Source organism: Homalodisca vitripennis, chromosome 1 (assembly GCF_021130785.1).
Source record: "Homalodisca vitripennis isolate AUS2020 chromosome 1, UT_GWSS_2.1, whole genome shotgun sequence".
Taxonomy (NCBI): Eukaryota; Metazoa; Arthropoda; class Insecta; order Hemiptera; family Cicadellidae; genus Homalodisca; species Homalodisca vitripennis.
This window is the reverse complement of record NC_060207.1, coordinates 184,545,146-184,571,863: the sequence shown is the minus strand read 5'-3', so window position 1 is coordinate 184,571,863 and position 26,718 is coordinate 184,545,146. Positions and strand designations below refer to the sequence as shown.

General features: G+C 31.8%; 2 protein-coding genes across 3 annotated transcripts in view; one reads left to right on the top strand and one right to left on the bottom strand.

Annotated features, from left to right (window-relative positions):
- The window catches only part of LOC124352876 (nose resistant to fluoxetine protein 6-like), a 39,144-nt gene extending 31,794 nt beyond the window's left edge, over window positions 1-7,350 (bottom strand). Inside the window, exon 1 of the mRNA XM_046802593.1 lies at window positions 7,253-7,350. The gene's annotated coding sequence lies outside the window, so the exon portion shown is untranslated. The remainder of the gene's footprint in view (window positions 1-7,252) is intronic.
- On the top strand, window positions 1,418-26,718 carry LOC124352877 (single-strand selective monofunctional uracil DNA glycosylase). 2 transcript variants are annotated; one of them, XM_046802594.1, is made up of 3 exons: window positions 1,599-2,036; window positions 13,196-13,462; window positions 25,921-26,718. In XM_046802594.1, the coding sequence occupies exons 1-3, from the start codon at window positions 1,740-1,742 to the stop codon at window positions 25,927-25,929; spliced, it is 573 nt and encodes a 190-aa protein (XP_046658550.1). In that variant the 5' UTR covers window positions 1,599-1,739; the 3' UTR covers window positions 25,930-26,718. The 2 variants fall into 2 exon arrangements, 1 of the variants encoding a protein (XP_046658550.1); XR_006921542.1 differs by lacking the exons at window positions 1,599-2,036; window positions 25,921-26,718 and adding an exon at window positions 1,418-1,592 and having other exon boundaries at window positions 13,196-13,335.

Below are 26,718 nucleotides of genomic sequence, written 5' to 3'. Positions count from 1 at the left end.
GTGACAATTAAGGCATATGTATCGAATAAATTTATTAGTAAAGAGTTAAATTTGATAACCCTATCATTCACATCGTTGGCGACAGTAACCTCATGCCAGGGTAGAGCAGCAGCAGCATCAGCGAGAAGAGCAGCATGATCTGTGTTCCTGTATTTTCGATAAGTGGTGAGTTTTGGTATAAATTTTAGAGTTTATAGGCGCAGTTTATAGTTTCATGCTTTTGAAAGTCCAGGGGAAGGAAGTTGTCTGTGGTGCGCCACGTTGGCCGGGTCAGAGACAGCAATGACGTCCAGCCAAGTGTCGGATGTAGCGGTATGGTGGATATGTTGAAGTCGCAGCAAAGTTAGGTTACTACATTGAAACATTGTAGTCATATTTGTTCGTGAGTAGGAGGTTCAGTCAAGTCGGAATTCAAGTCGCCCATGACGATAACGTAATTGTAACGAGCCACAAGGTTGATGAGTGTGTATTCATATTCAGCAAGGTATTTGGAGCTGTACAGCATACACTTACAAGAATATGTGTTTCATTGACAATAATGTCCAGAAACATGTATTATAGACAGACGTCCCTCCCTAGAAGTGTCGGATGAGTATATGGTAGAAGTAGGGAAGTGAGATTTGACATACGCGGCAACTCAACTACCTCGGATTATTATCATCTCAGGGAGCAAAACTTAAAATTTCTAACTGTCGCAAAAAGAAAGATGTAAAATTACAAATACAATGTGTGTGTGTGTGTGTGTGGCATGAAATAAATTTTTCCATAACTGATTTTAATGGTATAAAATTTAAAGTGCAAAATGTGGCTACTAACTGGTATTCATTATTACATTTTAAAGTAAAAATCCGCAAGGGATTGAGTGCGATAAGCGGACCTGGTTTTTATACAGCCATCGATACTTTAAATATCAAATAACATAACATTAATCGATATCAACGTATATAAAATACTAAGTTAAAGTCACATCTTTCAAATAAATATAAATAGTTTAAACAATGACTTAATATCATAAATTATAAAAAATTCATAACCATAAATCAAACGAAAAATCAATTTCAAATCAAAACGACAGGAGAAGAGAAAAATGTCATTTAAATAATAATTAAAACTTAGCAACAAAACGAACATCTTGAAGCCGAAAACAAAACTAAATAATAATTTAGTATTATCTTTTATAGGTTTCTAAATTTAACTATTTTTTATATAAATTAAGTTACTTATATAACAAATTGGGTTTAGAATATGAAAACGTGTGTACAGCTGGTGTAGACGATGTAGTTATTGTTCCAATTAACAACTATTTTGTTGATTATATCGATGGGTATAATAATAATATCGTTTGATAACTTCGATTAAAAAAACCGGGTCCGATTATCGTACGCAACCCCGCGTGGTTTCATGTTATAAATATTGAGCCAAACAAATACAACTAAACAAACACCGTAATCGTAATCGTAATCATCATAACCTGAAGCTCAGAGCTCTACAGTACAGTGTTTATTGTTTAGTGTGATAAGTGTTTGAGTTGTGTTGATTTGGATAAGAATTGAATGTGTTTTCATATGATATGAAACTTAGTGGTTATTTTAGTAAGTTTTACAAAATTTAATTTCTGAATTCTACTCTGGAATTACATAGTTTATTGAAAGTGTATTATATTTATCTTTCTATGCAATTTGATATTACTTATGAAATCGTGATAGCCCAGTACTAAAATTATTTTTCTTTCAATACAAATGACCGACTTTCCTTCTTCTAATTGTAGTAAATATTTCTTAAAAAGTCATGAACCAGCCCCATATAAATTAACACATTTAGTTGAAATTCTGTACCAAATTCAGTATGAATTGTCTTTATTACTCTCTTGTGATGACTTGTCCAAAAAACTAAATCCAGTTGTAGAGTATGTTTATAATCCTCTTCAGTATGCCAGGGATAATTATTTGGAGTTTTTGCAGACTTATATTTATTCGCAGAAGAAATTGATGTTTCTAGGTATCAACCCTGGCCCTTGGGGAATGGTACAGACTGGGGTAAGATATGTTTTGCTCTTAGGCCTACTTTGAAAATCTGGTCAGATGGGCTTGAGTTTTGCCCATAATTAAAAATAAGATTTCCACAACGTTTTAATTTATTTTAAGGGATCTGTTGGTGCGATCATCATATTATGGTTGCATAGACTAATTGCATTTCTAATCATGGAATTAAATCCAGTACCAAGGTATCAAAAGTAATTGCTTGAGATGTAAATCACAATTTCAACATTAATGTGGTCATTAATGTTGAAATTAATAATTTTTTTTTCATTAATACCAATCAGATATGGTCCTGGCTATCAGTGTGGGTTTCGGTGGCATTCCCTCAATAAAGTACCTAAATTCAAGCTAAGATCACCTGAGCGTTTGTAAATGTTTGTTTGGTACTACTAGTAACATATTTATGATAACCTAATCTAAACTTACTTAGTGGCCTATTTCTCGCCAACATCACCTCCTTTCGGGGGGGGGGGGGGGGGGGGCAGAAAACAAGAATCAATCGTCATAATGATATGTAATTTTCACAATAAGTCAAATAAAATCTGTAGTTTTTTTAGGTCACTAGTAAGAAAAACTTAAAAAAAGTTGTGGCCTCTGGATAATACTAAAGTAGCCTACTATATAAAATTAAAGCTTGACAAAAAAATAATTAAAAAGCATTTAATTACAGTAGCCACCTGATTGGGAATCCCCTGTAGAACTGGAAAAATCTCAAAAACAATTTTTCCGTTTCTACTAACTTATGAAATTAAGAAATAGCCTAATTTGAGTCTTCCTTGAATTAGCCTAGGATCTCAAAACATTGTATTTACGCGATGTGGTCTGTGAATCTGAATGAAGATCGACATATGTTCCCAAGTCTTATTTTTGGTTAGTTCTACCCCTGTGTCGTGGCAAGCCCGCAAACACTATCAATGGACAATTAAAATCGAACGACTGATCGATCGTCTCGGGCCTCGACCACTATACGAACGGTAGCTATAAGCAGCAAACTGGCAGTGGTCGTGATACAGTAAATGTTTTTGTGTCTAAGTTTTATTTAGTTACCGAAATGGGTCTCGGAACGAAGTTGGCTAACTTTTATTCTTGAGTGAAAAATATCATTTTGTAAAGATGTTTTTTTGATAGGCTAGATTGCGCAGGGACAAAATGCACAGTGTTCACCCCAAAAACAGAATCAGAATTCGGTTCAGTGAATATTATCGTTTTATAAGAGGTGCAACCGGCTTTTGTGAGTACACCAGAATATCAGTTGGATTTTTATCATAGTCGATACGATATCCTTTGGAGAAGAAAATAGTGGGTTTGCAACAACAAGTAACACTGAGAAGGGGGCGTTTGGGTCCGACATGTTGCACAGTAATAACAGAATGAGCTGAGGTCTGAGCAGCAAGAGAAAATTTTATTGTCTGGAACAGGCGGCTGATCAGCTGTACCGCGTCTTACTGCCAAGCTGCTCATGTCTGACATGATCAGAGTAAGCATTCTCATTACGTGCAGTACAAACATTAAACTTTTCTTGCCACTCTCATGCTTACATTCTTGTCGCAGCCTTAGTTGGACTGTGAGCGATTGCTCCTCACGCACATGTTACGAGACGTCAGATTACATTCGAAAACAAAGAAAGTGATGTTATGTTTTGATATTACAGTCACAGCCAAATCTTGGCTGAATTAGCTACGCTTTTTTAATTTAGAAGGAGAAAGTACAGGGTATGACTTTTAAAAATATATTCATTTCCCTGAATCTTGCGAATTCCTTTGAAGTAGCATGGCATTCTTAGGCTTGTTTTTCCCAAAAGGTCAAAGTTAAAAGTAGATTTCAAATAATAAATTTTATATATGAAACAAAAACTTTAGATTAAAATTAGCTTAGCTGTGGGACTAAATGGAAAATATTTTGTTTCCCAGATAGAACGGAATGGTCATTTTTCAAAATGTAAATAACTACCTACAATAGATTGCCAATTATTCTGATTAATTGAGACTGAACTCTTTTCCAAATTACCCTCGCTAAAATCATCCAAATTCACTCTTAATGGTTAGTGGGAAGAAAAGTGTTTGAATAGAACTAAATAATTGAGTCTAATTTTAACCTTTTTTATTACAGAAACATAATTTTTCATTTCACATTAAAACAACCAAAATTATAAAAATCTGGCTACTAAACAATAGTTTTTTTTTTTTTTTTTTTTCAAAAAAGCTTGCAAATATACAAAAATTAGGCCAGTAATTTAAGAGGTTAACATAGCAAAACAGCTACGCGACTCAAAGAGTTAAACTTATACAATAGCCTACTGTATTTACTTGGTTACTTTTTTGGTCAGAATCAAATCCAGATTATTGACGGTTAGAATTTTTCATGTCTTTTTGATTCATCCATGTTCTACTGTATTAGTAATGAATCATCAACAATTTTTAATATGCTACATATGCTACATTCACTCATTTGAGAGGTGAATTCTAATTAAAGCTAGAAAATGGCCAAAAGCACGTTAATGCCAATTTTTCGTAGGTCGATGTTTGAAAAGGGACTGAATGAAAACAAGTGAAAATTTCATAAAATTGTCTTTGTGCTAATAAGAATATCCCACACAAAAATTATAACAGAGACTCAACTGCATTTTAAATATATAGCTGTGAATTTAAAAATTGTATAAAATTTTCACTTGTTTTCATTCAGTCCCTTTCCAGATATTGACCTTTAAAATTAGCATTAACATGCTTTCGGTCATTTCTGAAAATCTGTAGAAGAAAAAGGAGTTCATTCTCAAGACTAAAACGTATGCTGCTGCTGGTATTATGAGTGCTCAACACAGAAATAAAATGTTAGTGACTCACTTCTCCTTCTTAAAAGTTATGGTCTTAAAAATTAAGTTAAATTAAGAGTTTGAACAACTTTCTTGCATGATATGGAAATAAAAAAATAACGTTTTTTTAAGGCTATTTCATGCTGAACACGCTAGTTTTCAAATCATTCTATATCTCTAAAAATGACCTCACAATTAATTTTTTTACAAATCTTGTTTTTTCATTAAATTTGCTAAACCTTCATTTTATAAATAGCTGCCAAATAAAAAATATGGCTTAAATATTTTCCCATGGATTTTTGTGAATATCTAGTCATAAGGAATCCGTGATAAAAGGATCAGGAAAATTTAAAATGTTTAGCAACAAATTATATTTACATGGGTGGTTTGAAATAGATTTTTCCTGAACAACAGTATTGAAACAGTTTTGTACAAGATCTTTCTTGCTTTGCAGGAAATTTGAAACCTTATGAACCTTTGCTATCATTGTTTAAAACCACTCCATTTTTAAGTTATCAATGTGACATTTAAGATATGATACAAATTACTTATATATAATATCTGTTGTAACCCGAGAATCCATTAACACGTTGACTGTGGCAGACGCACTAATGCGAAGTAGCCTCCAGAGACAAGACAAGAACACTCAGTATAGAGTCGCAGTGAAGGTGTTAACAACATGTATTCTAATAGGACAGTTATTGTACAGTAGTTTAACACGTTGACTGGGCCAGACGCCTGACAGTGCACATTCAGATCGACACTATTTGGTCTCACTCAGTATAAAGCCACAGTAAAGATTTTAACTTTATGTATTACACCTAGACAGTTATTATACAGTAGTTTAACACGTTGACTGCGGTAGACGCACTAATGCGAAGTAGCCTCCAGACACAAGACAAGAACACTCAGTATATATCAGCAGTGAAGGTGTTCAAATCTGGCACAACTTGAACTTCAGAATGATGCAGTTTTATTTGAAAAAATAAAAAACTGTTATATTCACATTCGTTATTGTTTTTTGGATGACACACACGTAGACTCAGTTATCTTAAAGATAATTATTTACTTTAGTCGCTTCATTATATTTGTAGTTTTTTTACAGAAAGAAAATTCTTTAAAAAATAAATTAAAAACCAACCTAACAAGTTAAAAACAATTTTAATCTTGTCAAAAGGCACTTGTAGTTAAACAGGCTTAAACAGTATTGCCTCCGACCATCGGTGTGGGTTACGGCAGCACCCTCGGCTCTGCCACGCTTATTGCGACGAAACAAAAACATCCCTCAAGATAATACAGATCAATAAATATAAAACTCAAAAAGGCTGTAATGTCCACTAAATATTTCAAATTCATCTAACCATATTAAACTCATCTCAAACAATGAAAGAACAGTGTATCCTCAGCTAGAGGACAATGATAACCATAATTGTTGCACAAAGAGCGGAATGTCAAATTCCATGTTAAACTGAAGACATCATAATATCAGAAGATCATTCTAACACAATTAAAAAAACTTCATAGAGCACCCTCTACACATATTGTCTATAGATAACACATTTTCTTCACTTTTAGAAGGTAAATCCATTGTTCTAGAAGCTTTCTATTATACAAACACAATAAAAACAAACAACCCTAATACAAAATGGCTAATGGTGATGACAAAACACAAAGAGCATCATTATTTTTAAATATATACCACAGCAAAATCTGACCTATTACAAAACAGGAATAAAAATAATTTAATAAAGAGATATGCAAACAAGACTAAGAGCACATAGGAAAAAATGACAATCAAACTTTGTCATAGAGGTAGAAACTGTTACAAAAATGACGAAAAAGAGGAAAATGTACAGAGCAATCCTTAAATTATCCTCATGTATAGTTGGTAGCCCTACTCTGACCTTTATAATTCCTTTTAATTTTCTCATGTGAGTATTGGTATCCTGGTTATCCCCTCTACCAATGCCTACTGTTTGGCTTGTTATCCCCTCCACTCAGAAATCCCGATTCCGCTCAGTCCCATAGATTGATAGACTATTATTCTGATAGACTATTATTTAGAACATAACCTAATTTTAAACATATTATTACTGTGCAATATATGAATCATGACCACCTAAAAATTCTTACTGGAAAATGGAACATACTATTTGAAAAATGAATAAAGAGGTTTTAGATTGTTATATTTAACGTCGCTAATGTAAACATCTTGGCAATTATCTCAGACCAAACACATTCTTTCTATTCTCCAAGTTATCTGTAGTTTGCATGATGCTGTGAATGAACAGATTTCTCGATTTGTTTAGACTTACTGGAAGTTTAACTTCGTTGTTTTTAATTGACGTCTTTATGTAACAATATAAAAATTATTCTTAGGGTTTCAATACAACAAGTTACTTACTATTATAGATGTCAATGTCACTAGGCTCCACTAATAGACACACAAAGAGACTGTCTAGATGGGATGGGGTTGGTGTAAGAGAGAGGGTTGGAATGGGTGAAATAAAAATAGCACCCAAACAAGCTTTTAGCACAATGCTGAATCATCATCACAGATCATAGAGCTAGTGCACGTTTCAAGGTCATGCTACCACTGATTACTTGGTTTAAATTTATGATTAGAGGCTTACTTGTCATTAAATATATAAAAGCAAACAACACTCACTTCATTGTAATTCAGTATTTCTTTATTCATTATCACACGTAATATTATTCCCTACAATGGCATACATGGGTGGGCTGAGGGAGAGTTAGCAACAGGATCCCCAATAATGAATAGTTGCCTTGTGTAAAGATAAAAAGTACTTAAGATGCTACAATTTTACTTTAAGCAGTCCTGTTAATTTAGGATTAAATTGCTTTTTCATAATGGGCTCTAAGAAAAACTACAATACTTTTTTTACGAAACAAAGAAAAGTTGGAATGTTCATCGTTGACACTTTATTGTTACCTAACTTTTAACAGATTCACTACATATTTATTTTACCTTAGCATATATGTAAAGAATATGAAAAAATATCTCTTGTAAAAAATATATAAATCTCCTATATTCCTCAAAAATGAATTAAATAAAAGAGAACATACAATATTATATTCTTGAATGCTTTTCAAAGTAACTGCAATAATTTCCAGAGCAGTAAAGCCTTTAAGTGTTTACAAATTGGATTTGTTATTATCAATTGCAATAAAATATCATCACATGTTGCTATAACCACAAACTTGCACACTATTCTACAAGTTTTCTTAACCTTAGAACTGGCGTAGGACTCGAACAGCAAGACATCAAGTAAGGATGGTTGTGTGGTGTAAGGCGTTACTTTCGGATACAGGAGTTAGTCTTGGAGGTTCAATTCCTGCACCTGACATTAGGGATTTTTGCGGTCTGCTGTACACTTATTAATGTCACTGGTCTGTTGTAAAGACGGTGGAAGGGCCCACCTTAAATTAACAGTGGTTGGCTTTGGTGGAAGTTGATGGGATTAATGATTTTCTTATATATAAGTATACTTAAAACACCTGTTTTGAATTTTTATTTGTACAATTAAAAAACAAACCCAATTGATTTATGTTATTTTATGTTCTATTATGCATTTATTAATGAACATAATAAGATCTTTTAAGATTTAAAAAAAATTATATAAAAATACATTCCAAATTGTATTATGCAAAAGTTTTTATTCACAATGGGAAAAAATTTGTCGTAAATTACAACTGCCAGTTCCAGGATTAAGCATGTATAATATCAATCATGAAGAAATCCCACCATACAGCATAAAATTTTTTTTGTAAACCCCATTACAAAAATTTTTATAAAATTAATTACATAAGGCAACAGATCAACAAGAACTTGAATTGGAGAAAGAATTAACAATGACAAAAACAAGCAAAGGTAACGCGGATTAAAACTTAACTGAGAAATCAACTAAAAGAGAAATTTATTTTTAAGAAGCTTCTCTTAGAGTGGCTGACGGCTGATCATTATGAAGGAGTTAATATCTTCTAACGAGTCGAACAGCACAGAACGGCAGCTTTCTAACACTTGCCATCACAAGTTGGAGCCGGACTAATCAGTAGGCTCCCTGAGACCATCAAACAACTCAATGAAACAAAAAATTCAAAACTTAACGAAAACATTTTCTTATGTCAAAGGCATTTTACTCAACTGATGAGTTCATGATGGGCTGTTGGGAGGAAAACTTTTGAATTAAAAACAACCACGAAACCCCCGGTTCTGATACATACAAGAATTGTATTGCATTGTATGTATTTACCTTGACCAACATCATTTATCTGATGTAGTGATGTACTTTATATAGTTACGTTGACGCATGCCATGCAATATTGTAATTGTTTCACACAATAAAGAATATTATTATTATCTCCGAGACCACTAGTAAACTCATTTCCCAATTTCTGAAGATGCACCAATGGACTGTTAGCATTATAGGTAGTAGAGTGATGCTTCCTCACAAATAAATCGTATGATCTAGTCCCTGAAGGAAGGAACCTGCCAGTTGATCTGCTTGAGAAGGAAGTGCAGTCTAAATGATCATTGAGGAGCTTAAATAACAAGACAAGATAAGTGAATCTCTGGTGACTGAAGTTCCAACATTGCCATTCAATACATTAATTTCTTTGATAGAAAACCCATCATTATTCCAACAAGCTTGCCAAATATCCCTGTGAACGCTCCAGCTTGATGAAGTGATTCTGACTCCTTCGTAATGAGTATTTCAGATTCTCTTAATAGCGTCAATAGTAAAACCTGAAGTGATTTTAATTTAGATGCTGATTAAGAAATATAACTCCAGTTGTAAATTGTAGCAATCAAGAATTGACATCTGCGTTGGTCCTTCTGAGCATGTATCTCTGATCTGAGTAAAACGCCAAGGCTGATCTCGGTAGTTAATGGTAATTACAGCATCAGATTCTGCTCTCCCCACTGTTATTGCCGACCAAAATAAACAGCTATTTTTACTTATTGACAGTGTTATTATTACAAAAGTGAATCTATGACAGAATCAGTATATAAACATGTATATGTACTGAACATAATTTTGGATCAATCAGTACGCCACTTTTGTTTTTGTAGTATTTTTTACAAATTAAATGAAGCTACTTACTTAACCTTAAAATGTTGTAAGTTAAGGGGTATTATCTATTATCTTCATTTTGGGTTGAAATTTTGCGAACGCAATTAAATTCTTGAAATATTTCTGTCTCATTGTAGAGAGGCATCTTCTGTCAATAAATGCTTTAACATTTGTTAACTTACGATATAGTATACAATACAACACAATATACTTGAGTAAGAACAAAATAAGCACTGGTATGTACCACACAGTTGTGGAAAAATTGTTCTCAGAAATGGGGTAGGGTACGATAAGCGGACCCGGTTTTTTATATCGAAATTGGCAAACGATATTACTTAATCATAACCATCGATATAATCAATCGATACTGATTAATTATTTTAAACTATTAACTTAAATAATCTATATCAACAGCTGTAAACACTCTAAAATAATACACGTAGAATAATATTTCAATTTTACATAAGTAATTCTGATTATTAAAAATGGCAGTCAATTTTATAAAACTACATGACGTTATTTTTTCCTGGCTTCAACGTGTTGGACTCGTACCGAAAAACCCATTATGTGAAATTTGTGGGGAAGAAACAACTGTAACTGTGAGAGGAGTAAATATCTCAGTCTTCGGTCTTCAGTTTTCCTAATTTTGGTTATAATAATTTGTTTGATCACTGTAAATATTAAATTCATATTTTAATTTAAAACATATGATTGTTATTGAGGACTATAGGTACTTTTATATTGATTGATAGTCTAGGATTTGAGATGCGAATATTAGGTATCGATGACAATATTCTTTGATATAAAAAACCGGGTCCGCTTATCGTACCCTACCTGAGAAATGTTTGTAGTAAATTATTCATATTTATTCTACACCCATTACATGTAACAAATGCTCCCAGCCAGTATCAGGCAGAAAAATATTGTATTTCACAAAAATATTTAAAAAACAACTGGCTTTTTCACTCATAGGACTAGATCCAGATTTGCTGCTCATATTCTTTGTCAAGTAATTATACTCCTTCGAAGAAGAAGAACAAGGAAAACTTTTAAGACATGTTACAAAAAGGCTAAGATTGTACAAAAATTAAGTACTGCGAAAAATATGTTGGCCAACTTTACTTTTGAATATAATGCTTCAAAGAAGATGGCAAATAACAAAAACCTACAGAATATTAGTTCTGTAGTGTATTTTCTTAGTGTCATTTCATCTTCTTTTATTATAAAGCTTAACTTTTTTGTAATGTCCAAATAAATGCAATATATTTATTAATATATCAAATAATAACTAATATGATTTACCTCATTATTAATTTCTCTCAAATGGAGCATGGAGATTCATACAAAAGTGAAATATAAAAATAGTGTTTTTAAATTAGGATTATTATTAATTATTATATATATAATAATTATATTATTATAAATTAATAATTTAAAATAAGATTTTATTTGTAAAATAACATTCTAACAAATAAGATTTTAATTAAACTTGGGTTGTTACTTGTGGTACACCATATAGGATGAATAAATATCGCATTTCCGGCAACTGATTTAACCAACCAAACAAAACTGTATTGCAATAAGACAATGTTCTGTGGTTGGTCTGAATGATGTACTGCATACGTAGTTCAAGAAAATGGGAAGGAGAGCAGCACTAGAATAAAACTGTCTTCATCTCAGTAGCATGTTCCATCGCTACTTTATATTTTCTTTCCTTTAATATGGTAATGTAATGCATGATGGTAAGACATCCTCGCCAAGCTTACTGAGTTTGCTAAATAACTTTGGCAATTTAAATATGGAGGGGATAAGATAAGAATATATTTAGGGGTCAATTAATTGGCAAAGAGATTTAAATCTGATGACATATCCAGATTGGTTTTTTCCTCATGCTTTTTTTAAAAGTCTTTGGCAATAACATGATTGCCTGTGGCAATAACTTTGGAGTAAACTCACGTTTCTGTCTAATAACGTGTCATTGACAGAAGTAATGTGTGATCACACACAAGGAGCATCAACGCAAAAAGGTCAAAGTGACTATTTTTATGAAAAGTGTCTTAATTATTGTAAATTTTGAATTTCTTAAAATTTTTCCATTTACTACTGTAGTGAATACATCTTAAGGCATTTCTTTACGTCTAATTTACAATTTCAAAAAGAATGTACACCCTAAAATATAAACATTTTTGCTCATAGAGATTTACCTCTTAATAATGTTGAAGATTAAATTCCAAACATAGATCTTCCACAGTAACATGCAAACTAAACAGTATTTAAGACTCAATTTAATAAAAGATTAGAGGCAAAGAGATACAAGTGTCATTTACTCCTCTGTAACTTTCACCATAATGTTGACTTCAGCACCAAGTAATAAGTGGTAAACTTACTCGACACCAGATAGCAGCACACTCCTATTAGATAATATTTTGTTCTCTATGCCACTAAACCACTGTGCATATTACTAGTTGCAATACATGTCTCATTTTACCAAAACATGCATGTCTCATTTGCTGTGACCTCTTTGCTTCTCAGCCTCTCACTTGTCATTCAGAATTGCAAACATTAAATCTTTTCAACTTGAAAATCGTTCAAGTTGAAAGAATAGTTGATTTTAAGTAAAGACAACAATTATAATATATTGTTTTTTCCTTTATAAAGTCCAGAGAATTTTACTTTCAACGACCTAGCTTATCTTGTTAGATTGGTTGTAATGAATGTGTTTATTTCAGTAATCAAAGGCCATATGTTTGTATAAATTTTCAATGAGTTTGTTTATAATGGGTGTAAGAAAATGGTTGTGACACTACAAAAAGAAGTTACACATATAAATTAAATTATTACTAAAGAAGATGTAGATCAGAGGACATTTCCCAGCATTTTTGATCTAATTCTAGATATTGCTTTTTGTTTATTTATATTTAAAATTTATTATTTTGAGTTTTAATTCATTTTTGGTTATTGTTTACAAAATATTCAGTGATAAAAATCAATTAAAATTACTATGACCATGATTTGTACTAAAAAGCCAATGATGTAGAGATCTGTGTCAAAACATTAAATTCAATACTTTTGCCATTTTGTGGAAATTAATTTATTTTGATTACAATTAAGGTATGAATAGTATATTTTTTTACAATGTATTTATCAGTTATTACAATAATGAAACTTAGACTACATGTTACCACTCTCATTTATATAAAGAGAAAAATTATTATGCATTGCAGCAGACTAAAAATATCTTCTTTTTCCAGATACCATTTGGAGAAGTAAACATAGTTCGTGATTGGTTAAAGTTGAGTGGAACTATCTTTCCACCGGAAAATCAACATCCAGCCAGACCTGTAGAAGGATTTCAATGCAAGCGAAGTGAAGTTAGTGGAAGACGTTTCTGGGCTCTTGCAAAAGAACTTTCGAGGAATGATCCAAAATTGTTCTTCAAAAATAGCTTTTTGTATAACTATTATCCATTATCTTTGCTCGCGGCTTCTGGAAAAAATATAACACCTTCAGATCTTAAGGTAAGTTTACAAAGTCATTCTTATAGATAAAAATAAAGTATCATGTACGAGTCTGTTACAACAAGTAAAAAAATATGGGTAATCCGTAAATATGTCATGCACAATGAAATCAGCACAAACGAAATGGAACTTTTTTATACTACATATTATTTGAACATAACGGTAAAAATACTGAAAGGCATATTTTTTTGGTGTTTCTTAAGTGCTTGCTTTCATAAACAGTGGAGAGAAAGCGGTCTCAAATCAAAAAAGGGGTTTCTAGGGTTTTTGTACTATAATCTATAAGAGCAATAAAAATACAAATCAGTAAACATTTCTATTTAGTATTTAATTTGAGTTTTTACACATAGCCATCATGTAGTGTCTGATATGTGATTTTCCAAATGTTTTTAAATAAACTGAGTTTGGAGCTTCATCAAAATCTTTCCTCTCTGTCTCTAATCAACATCTCAGTCTGGATCTTGAAACCTATCATTTTCCCAGATGGAGAATATCGTCTTGCTTTAGCTATATTAAAATCTTCCTTTGCTACTTGAAATGCAAGTTTTCTTCCAAAATGATGTTTTCTTGAAAGGAGAAGAGAATCTTTATGTAATCATTGCTCATCTTAAATAATGTCCATGTTTTAATTTTCCAATAATCAATATAATTCATTTACTTAAAACACTTATCTATTCCTAATTGGAATAAATGTCACCAGTTAATGCACAAGCCACATTTATTTATTATTATTAATGGTTCAGGATAATACAATATTTTTTTTTATTATAGTCTGCTACTTTTTGAAAGACTGAAGTCTTCTGAGTTTCTGAAAGTTTTATTATTTGACGAATCACTCATTGCTTAATATAAACTTTGTGCTCCTCATCTGCTGCTGGTAATTACAAAATCTTTGTTTAACTGTTAAATTTTTATTGTTAAAAAAGCAGCAGACCAATTTTTACTCCACTGTCATCAACAGCTAGAAAAGATGAGTGGAAGAAAGAATATATATCATTGATACGGTGGTTGTGTGGTGGTGACAGTCAGTGTTGTAACTGTGCTAAACAACCTCTGTGATACAATCTGCTACCAAGGAAGGTCTCTGACATTTGTCATTATTGTATGTACAGAATGTGTAATACTACACTTTAAAGATTGAAATCTACCCTCTTTCTCAGATGGAAAAGACTTAATATATAGATATCTACTAAAACTTACGATGTGCGTCAATGGACTGCCACTCAAAAAGTTTTTGTATTAAACCTTGACAACAGCTTAAAGTGCAGACTGGATAAAAATGAACCCAGACTTTGTCACTGCGCAAAAGTCAAGAGCACAAATAATATGTCACACCCAAACTAGCAAAAGTTGAACACTAACTAGAAAATCAATGTTGTCATTTCCTGTGGAATCGCAGTGCCTCATATGCAACAATAAGACAGGAAGGCGAGGACAGGAAATTGTCAGGAGGGGAATGTGTAAAGGAAGCTGCCTCCAACTTCATGTTTTCGTCCTAGGCCTTGATGTTTCTAATTGTTGCCTCAACTAATATATTCAATAATTACCCTAATTCATAAAAAAAGTTGATACCTCACCAGATAATTTCTGTCCAATGTCATTACTCTATGTTTTTCAAGTGTTCTGGAGAGATTTATTTTAAATAGATTATTATCATTTTTTATAAACACAGTATAATAAATTTGGAAAAATTTGGCTTCACTGAGAAATTATCTACTATCACTGCTATAATAAGTCTAACTGGTGTCGTGTATGGGAGTGTTTAAAGTGGAATGTCAACTGTTACCATTATTTAACCTGCCAAAGGCATTTGACATAAAGACTAGGTCAAACTTTTTAGAAATTTTGGAGTGAAATGGGATTAGAGGAGTGTTGTCCTGAATCTATCAATCTCTTACATCAGTAACAGGCATCAAAGAACAAAACTTTTAGTCCAAGGTAATGTTAATGTTTCGTCCTGGGAGAAGAGTAATGTTGGATATCTACAGGGTTCAGTATTAGGACCCATACTGTTCCTTGTTTATATGGCAGATCTTACACCTAACATTGGGCTAGCAGAAAATATCAGTAAAGTTACAGTTTTCAGATGACACGTCTGCAGTAGTTTGAGGTTTTAATTCCCAGACTCTTAAGTTATATGCCCATATAAAAGATTGCATAACCAAAAATTGCCAGATAAAAAATATATCCATTGACTAAAAATGAATGACAAGAAAACCAAGATAGTAACTTTGAAATCTGGTCTAAATCTTAGAGATTTATCAATCACTGTTGTAGTAAAATTTATATGTCTTTTTATTGGTTTAAAATTAAGCTTTACATTATGTGGAGAAACTAAATTCTGCTTGCTTTGCACTAAACGTATTTTTAGGCTGTGTGGATTTTGACACATTAAAATCTGTTTAATTTATTAATTTTCTAACGTTATGGTATTTTTATTGGCTGGCAGTCTAGGGTGGTACAACATTTTAACAGAATATGTAAAATCCAAAAATCCTTCAGAATTATCAATAAAAAAAAATGCTTATTTGAAAATTTAAAACCTTAATTAAATCTTAAAAATATCATGATTTCATCAACCTTGTATATTTTTGAGATCTGTACATTTTATTTTTAAATTAAAATATATTCCTTTTGGGTCTATAAAATGTGCATAACAGTAGACATTTTTAAGCTTTCCAAACGACAACCCTTCAAAATTTAAACACTCACCCTTAAATATGGTCTGTAAAATTATAAATAGAATTTTAAAAGTAAATTTACTGCTTAAATCTCAAAATAAAAGATTTATTATTAATAAATATTGCCTATTACACAATAACAGAGTTCTTCGAGAATGCCTTCAAATAAGTGAACCACCTCAGCGTAATCTAGATTACAGTATTGTATTAGGCAAGTAGGAAAGTTTGGGTCCAATGTATTAATTAGTACTATACTTAGATTGATTCATTTTATATTATTAAGTCCACGTTGTTTAATTTTACTATGTGCATGTTTCTTTGTGTATATTAATTTAATTTATGGAAATTATGTTAAATTATGTATGTCCACTTTTATTATGTACTTTATTTGCATGACAATTCTTGATGTACTTCAGCATGTATCTAATAGGAAATAAAGTTCTGATTCTGTTGACATGGTGTGTGTATCAATTTTATTGGTTGAGATTTGTTTGCAAAAATATGTTTTATTGGAAATAGAGTGTCTTGAGTCCTGTGTTTAATTTTTTGTTTGGTTTTTAAACTTTGTCTTAGATGTTTTTGTTCTAGAAGCAGATCTAATATTATGCTTTCTCCAGTAATCTCAGCATAGAAGGGATTGACGTGTACGTAAATGTTTCCTAGTTTTAGTTTGCTGATTCAAGGCTTTAATATTGTTTCTTTTCCTTCTATTTATGACAGACTAAGTGCATCCATTTTTTATAAGGTCTGATTCAACAATTTATTATTTTAACCCATCTTTGTCTAAGCACAAGATGCTCTCTGCTCTGTCAATCAAAGGGTATGTGACTCTTTGATACGTTTTTGATGGTTCAATTGCAAATTTAGATATTGCTTTGTGTGTTTTATTACGATGAACTGTTGTCTTAAGGACATGTCTTACCTCTTACTACACACATCCAGAAAAGTCTTCCACCTCCATGGTTAGGTGAATGGAGGGAGAAATGCTGTTTAGGTGGGACAAAAATTCATTAACTTCAGTGTTGCTATGAGGAGGAGATGACGAAATTGTCATCCACGTATCTCCACCAGATCCTCGGTTTGAACTGAGTTGAAGCCAGAGCTTTTTGCTTAAATTCTTGTATAAAGATATTGGCAAATATGGACTATAGAGGAAATTCCAATTCTGATATGCTACTGAGAGTGGAGGGGGTCATATTGAACATCTCTGAACTTGTTTTTGAGTGAAAAAAATTTTTAATACTCTTTGTAATGATGATAACAGAAGATTCTATTATGTTTCTTCCATTAAATACAAATTTTTGAAGTTGTGGTATTCTTTTTGAATCACTCTGTACTTTCAGCTATCACACTAATGCAGCATGTTTCATTGTGTTTATAATGGTTTCACAGATCCAATAAATCATTTTGGACTTCAATCCCCATTTCAATGCAAAGAGTCTTTTACAAGCCCCGAGGGTCTTTGTCGCTTTAGATATTGTGTTCGAAATATGAGGCTCCAAGCCAGCCTCCCATCCAGGACTACGCCCAGCCACTTGACTGCATAAGAGTATTTAATTCTGATACCTCCCAGAAGAGGAATTTTCTGTACTAGCTGAAACTTACTTTTCCTGGTAAAGGTAATCATACTTGTTTTTAATGGATTTCTCCATAGACCTTCCCCATGACACCAGTTGCCTATTAAGTTTTTTAAGCCTACATAAAACCGATTACGGTTTTATACCTTTATTGTTGAAAAATTCGACGGCAGATAATAAAGTCTAGAAGAAAGCCATTGTCGTGAAGGTGTTAAGTACAGTATGTTTCAGGTTACTTGGCTCAGTTTGGGTATTTAAAGTTTTAAATCTTATCTTTTCAGCACAGATTCAGAATCATTATCTCCCCCCCCCCCCCAGAAAAAATACATGTGTCAGAGTAAGAAAATTGTTTAAAAAATCAAGCATAATTATTATTTAAGCTATAAAAATAGATATAGTAAGGAAATAAAATTCCATTATCTAAAAAATCCTGAATACAATAATAAGATATCCCATTGCCTATGATGTATTATTTCTCTATTGAACTCTGCTGAATTCTTAATACATTTAAAAGACATAGTATCATAATTTAATGTTAGGTAACTACCATCCTATTTCTCTTTATAGTACTTTTTCAAAAATCCTTGAGAATTGAGAAACTAGCGTATGATAAAACTGTTGGTGCATTTAGACTAAATCTGTTTGCCAAACCAATATGGGCTTTGAACAAACTGAACAACCACTCTCACTATAGTAGGTTTTCTAAAAGAAGTTACTTTAAATCTTGAGAAATTTGATATTAAGCCTTGGGAATTTTTTGTGACTAAGGCATTTGATCGGATTGACCACAGAATCTTATGTGAAAAACTGTGGTTTGTGGTGTCCTGGACTTACCTTTATCTGGTTTACGTTGTATAAACATCATTTTATGGAGTATAAATTCCCTTTGTATGCAAAACATTCTACAAGTATAATTTCCCTTAAAAATAGGTTAAAGAACATTTCTGCTGTCAAATAGCATTTATTACATCTAATAGCAAAGATAGATATTGTACAAGTAAGATATACAATCTTATTTAAGAATGCAGCAATTAATATTAGATTTCATTAGATAATTTCCTAAAGATATACAATCCATAAAATAAATAGCAAATATTACATAATTAATGTGTTTATAGTTAAAAACTTTAATTTTGAAACTGCAGAGAGTCAATTGATATTTCTAATACACAATGTGCAATATTAGTGTGATTATGGGACTATGCTTGGTGATTTTGCTCCAAGTGCTTCATTGACTATTACCTCCTGTTTATTCACAATTTGTGTAGACTTCAGTCTTTTATTTTCTAGAATTTTATTTTTAGTTTTGTTATTTTTGTGTTACTTATTTTTTGTATTTACTTGCAGGCTGAAGATAAAATTCAACGGTAGGATAAAGTTCATGACGCCTTTTGTGGCAACTTTACTTCCTGAAGTTGAAAACATCCAGTTAAAGTAACAAACTACTCTAATATGTCTAATACAACATCTCTGTGTAATCGTGCAACTCTACGTTCTAATAACTCACATGTTGATGGCTCCTTAAAAATTACTGATTATATAAAAAAAAGGTTTGATTTACTGTTTATACAGTTAGGCAATGGAATTGTAACTGATGAGGTCTGCCAGCCAGAAACCAATAGTGCACTGTTGGGAGTAGTGGATCAGGTGGGTTGGTCGAGTGATGAGGGTTGTGAGACTGTCAAAACTAACAGTGATTCTGATTCTGTCTCCTTAAACGATAGTGGTATATCTTCTCCATCTTCAAAACAGGTGGGTGATCCGGACATTTTATTCAGGGAAATACTAGAGAAAGGAGTGGCTGAAGAGGATATTGTGTATCTTTCTATGAGCTTTGAGAATTTAGCCAGGGACAGGCAAGAAGACTGGACAGGTAAAACGAGTTGGGTTACTCCTCCAAGACCAGTGGTGAATCATTGTGATTGTGTCCCTAAAAATAGTACTGGATGTGCCAGGACCGAGGTGTACCGCAAAAGCGATGAAAGGTCTAAGCCAGGTATGATTGTAAAAAGACATATACGTAATAATAATAGACTGAAAAAGCCAGAAACTGAAAAAAGAGAACAATTCTACAATAAAAACTACAAAGTGAGAAAAATGAATATCTTCAGAGATGCCCGTAATGAACAAAGAAGATTATCTACAGCGTACCAAAAGGTTACAGCAAGTGGTCTGTTGAAGTTGAACGAACTTAAGTTTCGTAAAAAGAAATTAAAACTCGGAAAATCTGAGATCCATGGTCTGGGACTATTTGCAGCTGAACCAATACCTCCCAATGAATTCATAATTGAATATGTTGGTCAAAAAATAAGACCTATTATTGCTGATAATAGGGAGAAACAGTATAAGTCTTCAGGAATTGGTTCCTACTGCTTTAAAATGGATGAGAGTACCATTATAGATGCCACAAAGTATGGCAATCTGAACCGTTATATTAATCATAGCTGTAACCCTAATAGTTATGCAAGAATATTAAATATTGACAATCAGAAAAAAATTGTAATTTATTCAAAGAAGTTTATTAAATGCAGTGAGGAAATTACATACGATTACAAAATGCCATTGGAAGATGAAAAAGTTGTGTGTTATTGTGGGTCTCGTGGTTGTAGGAAATTTCTGAATTAATTTAATTATTCAATGTCAGCTTTAGATTTAGGTTTTTCTTATCTGTAAGTTTAATATTGTATAACTTGATTTTTTCATTTTGGAAACAACCAACATAACAATTTTATTACATATTTAAGTATAATTAAATATGATTAATATTAAATACTTAAATGACTTAAATATGACTAATATTTATTTATCACATCAAGATAAAAATGAATTGTATTCAGATTTATTAGAAAGTAATCCATAATATATTACATTTGAATGTAATGGTATAAAATGTAATTAAACATTTTTATCTTACCTAAATTAAGAGTGTACTCATAAATTACACTCAAGTTTTGTATAAGTCATAAATAATAATTGTTTATTCTTTAATGTAATACTTCTATAAATAATTTACAAAATGTCTGTATTTACTTAGTTTCCCAACTCCCTATTTCCATTTAGTACTTATTATTATTGAGCTTAACAGTACTAAAACTCCCGTCCTTGTTTGTGGATTTCCAACGGATTTAAATTTCTTGAAATAATCTAAAATAAATACAAGCTAAGTGTGGTATTTCAAACAATAGAATTGTTGTTGGGTTTTTTAGCAATGCTCTTTTATGTGGCAAGTTATTGATATAGTATTTTATAGTCCAAGCTAACATAAACTTAATTTAAACCAGTGTAGTGTGAACTAAAGGAGTTCTGCGGGAAAATGTATAATTGTTTAATATTGAAGTATTTCTACCTTTTAAGATTTAATTTAGTAGAATAAGTATAAAGAAACCATAAAACATGAGTTGATTTTTAAACTAAAATTTGTTGTGGTTATCAAAATATGATATCAATTGGAAAACCATTGAATTGTGTAAGATATGAGGATATCTTTTCTTTCATTAATTTTTATTCTGTGAAGCCTTAAAACTTGAAGTATAAAATTGTTTTTCTATTATTAAAACCTATATCCTGTTACTGTATTTAAGCTAAATTATCACTATATTCAGCTGTAATAGAAAGATTGAAAGGTTTCACCAATACATTAGTGTACTACTTTAAATACTACTTAATTATTATTTTACAAACTTAATTTCGTATTTTAATTATTAAACGAATAATAAATAATTGTGCTGAATTTTATTCGATGGGCCTACATTTAGTTATACTATTTATTGCAGGTATTAAAGTAATTGAAAACAAGGATTGCTGCTTTCATGGTACAAGTCAACACTATATTCAGCATCAAGAGATACTATTAAAGTACCTTTTCAGCTGCCAGGGTCCTGCTATTTGTAAATGTAGTATATCACGACTTCATCATAATTTTTGCCTATTTGATTATACGTTAAAACCTTAGGGATTCTCTAATGTACTCTAAAAACTTGAAACATGTCTTCTAGTTTAAATTTTTTAAGAAGTTCTATTATTGCTACATTTAGTGTAGCATTAAAGACAATGTTTTAATTTGAATTCATGTGGAAAATATCCGTTATTTGTCCCATTAATAAATTGTATGTTACTAGATGTAGGTGAATTGAGATGATAGCTTATTATTGAAGAAAACTACTGACTTACGAAATGGAAATGAAACCGTTGATTTAAGTTATTTCGCTATTGAGATTTTGTTATTTTCAACTGAGTCTTATAGATATGTTTTTATTTATTTTTTTTTGTTTTAGTTGATTTAAAAATATTATTTCTTGTTTTTACTGGGGAGAGAGCTCTGTACCGGTTCTCCTATGAACAGACAAGCCACCACTTACAAAATATTATGAAGTGGTTTGAGAATTCAAAGTAGTACATTTTGTGATAAATATTCAAGATGAAACAGTAAAGTGTGATCGGATCTCAACAGATGAAGCAGGATTCTCTTCAACAGGTATATCTCATAGAGGGTCTCAAAGGAATGTCACAAATATCTGTAGACTCTGTAAAGAAGTGTTCTGGCCCAACATGTACCATCAGATCAATAATGTCAGCAATGCAGACATTTCAAATTATCTTCTTCTATGGGGTGGCTTATTACCGTTTACTTAAGTCTCAAGGGCCTTTTGCGCACCCTGGAAGCACACCATGAGGCAAATAGTCTATGATTTCAGCTTCCACAAACCGCCGAAAACAACCTATCAGATCCTCCTGGGGAAATTCACCCACCCTTGTCTAAACTGCTTGATTATTCAGATGATCAATTATATTGCACATTGGTGCAATGAAGAGTATAATAGTTTACTTTTGGACAAACCAGAACATTACATGTAGTGAAGATGCATTAAATTTTGAAGATGAGGTAGGGAAAATAAAAATGAATATTGGCAGAGGCTAATACCAAAGTCACACACAGGCCAAGGGCCAAGGGTTGGAAGTGATTATGTAGCAATCACTGTTCAATACTACATGTCAAGCTGAGCAGAGGGAACACTTTATTAAGATATAATTAAAGTAACCAAAATTAAAAATTGTCAATAAGAAAATAAGATTAAAAGCTGGAAAAGCATGTATATTAATCAACCAAGGGTTGATTTCTTTATAAATATGTATTAATAATGTGGCATGAGGTTGTAATAATCTGTCCATAAAAATTTCACCTTCATGTTGTATCATAAAATTTCAAATATAAAATAAATATGTTTTACCATTAAATAAAATTCAGTTGTAGATTCTAAAAAATCAACAACTCAATTCAGATTTAATAATCTTCAAGAGTTTATCCCTGTAAGGTGACGAATTAACGAAATATACAGATTTATTTACATTTATTCAACTTATTACATATCTATAATGATACTTACACAAAATCACATGAGAGTATTTAATCCAAACAAGAATATTCTCTATCTTATAACCATGAAACCAGTAATAATTCTGCCTCTCTATCATTTCATTATCTCTCCAGTCTGTTATGTCATCTAAAAACTCAATTGGTCCTGACGGGACGGCAAGAATTACCAAGGATAACATTTGCAAACTTTGTCGTCATTTGGTATATAGAATCTTTGAGTCAACAGTAAAAATTATATAAACCCTCATATTATCATTGGTTTGCTTCCCCTAACTTTGAATAATATTTATCTCTGTATTCTCCGAAATAACAAATGAAACCTTCATTATATTCTTTGAAGTGTTTTATTCTGTATTTTATGTATAAGCATCACCTATTTTTGGACAGAGAAGTTACATAAATTTGATAATGCAGTGATCATTTGTATGTTTTCTTAACTCATATTTTCATTAACAATCAAATTTTAAATATATACAATTTGATCATATTAAAAGGGCTTTTAAAACTGAATAAATATAGCGAAAATTAAAATATTCCTTATTTATTTCAGGTTATTAAGCTAGGAGGTATAGATAAGTGGATTTATACTCTAGACTGTGCATCTGAACCGTACCAGCGTAACTACTTATCTTATTCAGCCTCGTTAAAACTGTTTGGGGGGACAACTAAGTAGAGTAAAATTTGTCACTGTTAACAGAATGAGTGTGTTCTGGATCTCTTGAAGTTTCAGGTCAAATTATGTCCTGTTGATTTAAATTCAATTATGAACCTCTAGTCAACAATAGTTGTAAGAGAAGAATGTTAAATAGACCTAAGTGCTGGCTGAGCTACTATATTTTTACTGCCCTGTTTTTACCCGTAATGATTTATCACCCACCATGGTGCTAAACACAATATATATAAAGATAGTGACTTTATCTGATGTTGGTTGGTTGGACCTTGGAGGAATGATTTGAAAATCTGCCATGAATCAAATGTGAGATATGGTCTGCAAAAGAAACAAACCACTGCTTAAGAATGATATGGCAGTGACGGCAAACAATGTTTTCTTGTACATCAAGTTGACGTTGTTAACGACCAGAAAGGTTAACCTGCCTTACTACTGAACGTATTCTATGGAATAGTGGTAACACCAATAGTACAAGAAATCCTGTGCAGCTTATACCAATGGTGCATCCTATCATTGCTGCCCTCCAAATATTTATTCCTGGAAACAAACAGAAAGTAATCCTTCTAACCCAAGTAGAAAGATGTAAATTTTGTGACAGCTAAAATATTGATGTGGTTTATTTTACGAATATAGGATTCCAGTTACATTTGTACTAAAATAATTTTGCAATGAATTTTTTAAAGTAAGAACGGCTGCCATATTAGAACAAAATGCCATACCATGCTGGTCAATGAAATTAGCTAAGATGATTAATTTTTAACCAAGGTCGAATTTGTTTCAGCATTTATTTTGCCATTTTTTTGGTGATTCAAATATTCTTATGGAATTATGTGTAATCAATATCTCATGATACAATAAAATTGTTTACAACAAAAAGTGTAGGAAAAATATGCATTCAGTAGTATTACTTTTTCTCTTGTGCCTTTAAAAATATGAATGGCCGCTATATTAGAACAAAATGGTATATAAAACTAGCTATTCTACTCTTTTATAAGGAGAGACTGATACCCTTTTAAGCCTTATTCTGTCTATCCTCATGGGCCACTGGCCTGTGCGAGGATCTCAGAATAAGGGGGAGAGTCGATACAGTACAAGGTTGATGGTACTGATAAGAAGTGCAACGGTCACAGACAGGATTTGAACCTGCGCTATCTCTAACTCAGACCCAAAGTCCAACGACAGACTGCTCGGCCCGGCCATCGGCACTCCCAAATGTCTACTTATTTGGACATTTTTGGGACAGATAACGTTTGTACAAGCTGCAGTGTGTATATATAATTAAATTTGTTATATCCTGATGACGGTAAAACTGAAAGATCAAGTTTTGCTATTATCTTTTTGTATTTCTTAATGTGAAGATTAATGTATATATCAACTTTGGAACAGTGAGTACTGTAGTTTTTTGTCCCTGGGGTCATGTTTGTACATTTTCCATAAGTGCTACCATAAGCACAATGTAACAGACTAATTTTGTTACAAGATCTCTCTATCTACTCTCTGACCAAAGGGTTTAGATACTCAAGTTTGAAAGATAACTTCAAACCAACAAACATTAAAGCTACAATAACAGGAATTTAGCTTGTTTATATCTGCGTTTGGACATATAAAGCAAATTATTTACAAACTACTTCAAATCCCTATGCTTCTCCAGTGTTAAGTTCATGCCAATAAGATTGTCTTATAGTTATGTTCAGTAATTGGGGTGGAATCTTGTATTCACAGAAATGATGTTTTGTATTATTTAGGCTCCAGCTCAAGACTAATGAAAAATAACATATCGAATTCTCGGAATTGGTTACCTCCATAGCTACTATACCACTTCACTAGTGAATTTTGTTAATTGGGCTTAGTTAATTAAATTAACCTCAGGGAGACATCTGTTTGGATTGTCTTTGAATTGAAAATTTGTACCTTATTTCATTTCCAAGGTCAACACAATTTTACCATACCAGTCAAAGTCAATGGCTGGTGATGAAAAACCAGCCATTTTATAAACCAACGAGTATGAAAACAACTTTTATTTGTGTAATGTTATAAAAAATGTATTTTTAAATAGCAATATAGTTAGTGCTACTAACGTTCACTCTTGAACAGTTACTTTAAAACCGGTTAATATTATTTTTCTACAGTCACTGCAAATCTTGTTTTTTTTTCAGGTGGTATAGTTGTTACTAGGACTGGCTTTGCTGATTAACTGTAAGACTTGGCAAGGTAAAAGTCATTCTTGAGGGACTGACCAGTTGATTTGAATCCAACAAATCGACAAGTTAAACAGTTAAAAGACATTTTGTATCACTACAACCAATAAGAAACTCATAGTATTCTACCATTAATACTTAAGTAGCAAAATAAAAATTATGAACCTGCGTCAACTAATATTTGGGAATGACTAAAATAAAAATAGCTGCAAAAACGGTTTTAAATTCTCTTTATTGACTCGAGTGGAAAATTTAAAACATTTATTTTAAGATTTAAAGTCATTTTTAAGAAGAATCACTACTTTGCATAAGCAAAAAATTAATACAATGTCTATGTACTCGTATTATGTACCTACTAACAATAGTTTAATTGTGCTTGGTGAGAATAAATGTTGAGAACATCAGTGCCTTTATCACAATAAAAGACATAGTAATAATCTACACACAGAAAAGGTAATACACAGTATTTTTTATTCGAACTGCTATATACAGCATGATCGATGTCCAGGCAATTGACCTTCAATGGAAGGTAAGTAGAACGACACAAGTGAATTCTGATTGATCCTACCAATAGGTACTGAAACGTCTGGGTTTGGATTGTTTTTTATTTATATTACATACACCACAGATGCACGTATTATTCGAGAAACATCTAAGTACATTGAGGGTTGGTATATTTCTAAATTCGTATTATACAAGGTATATGTTTTCCTGTATTATAAATAAATGTAATAACTGTGACTAATATAATTAATT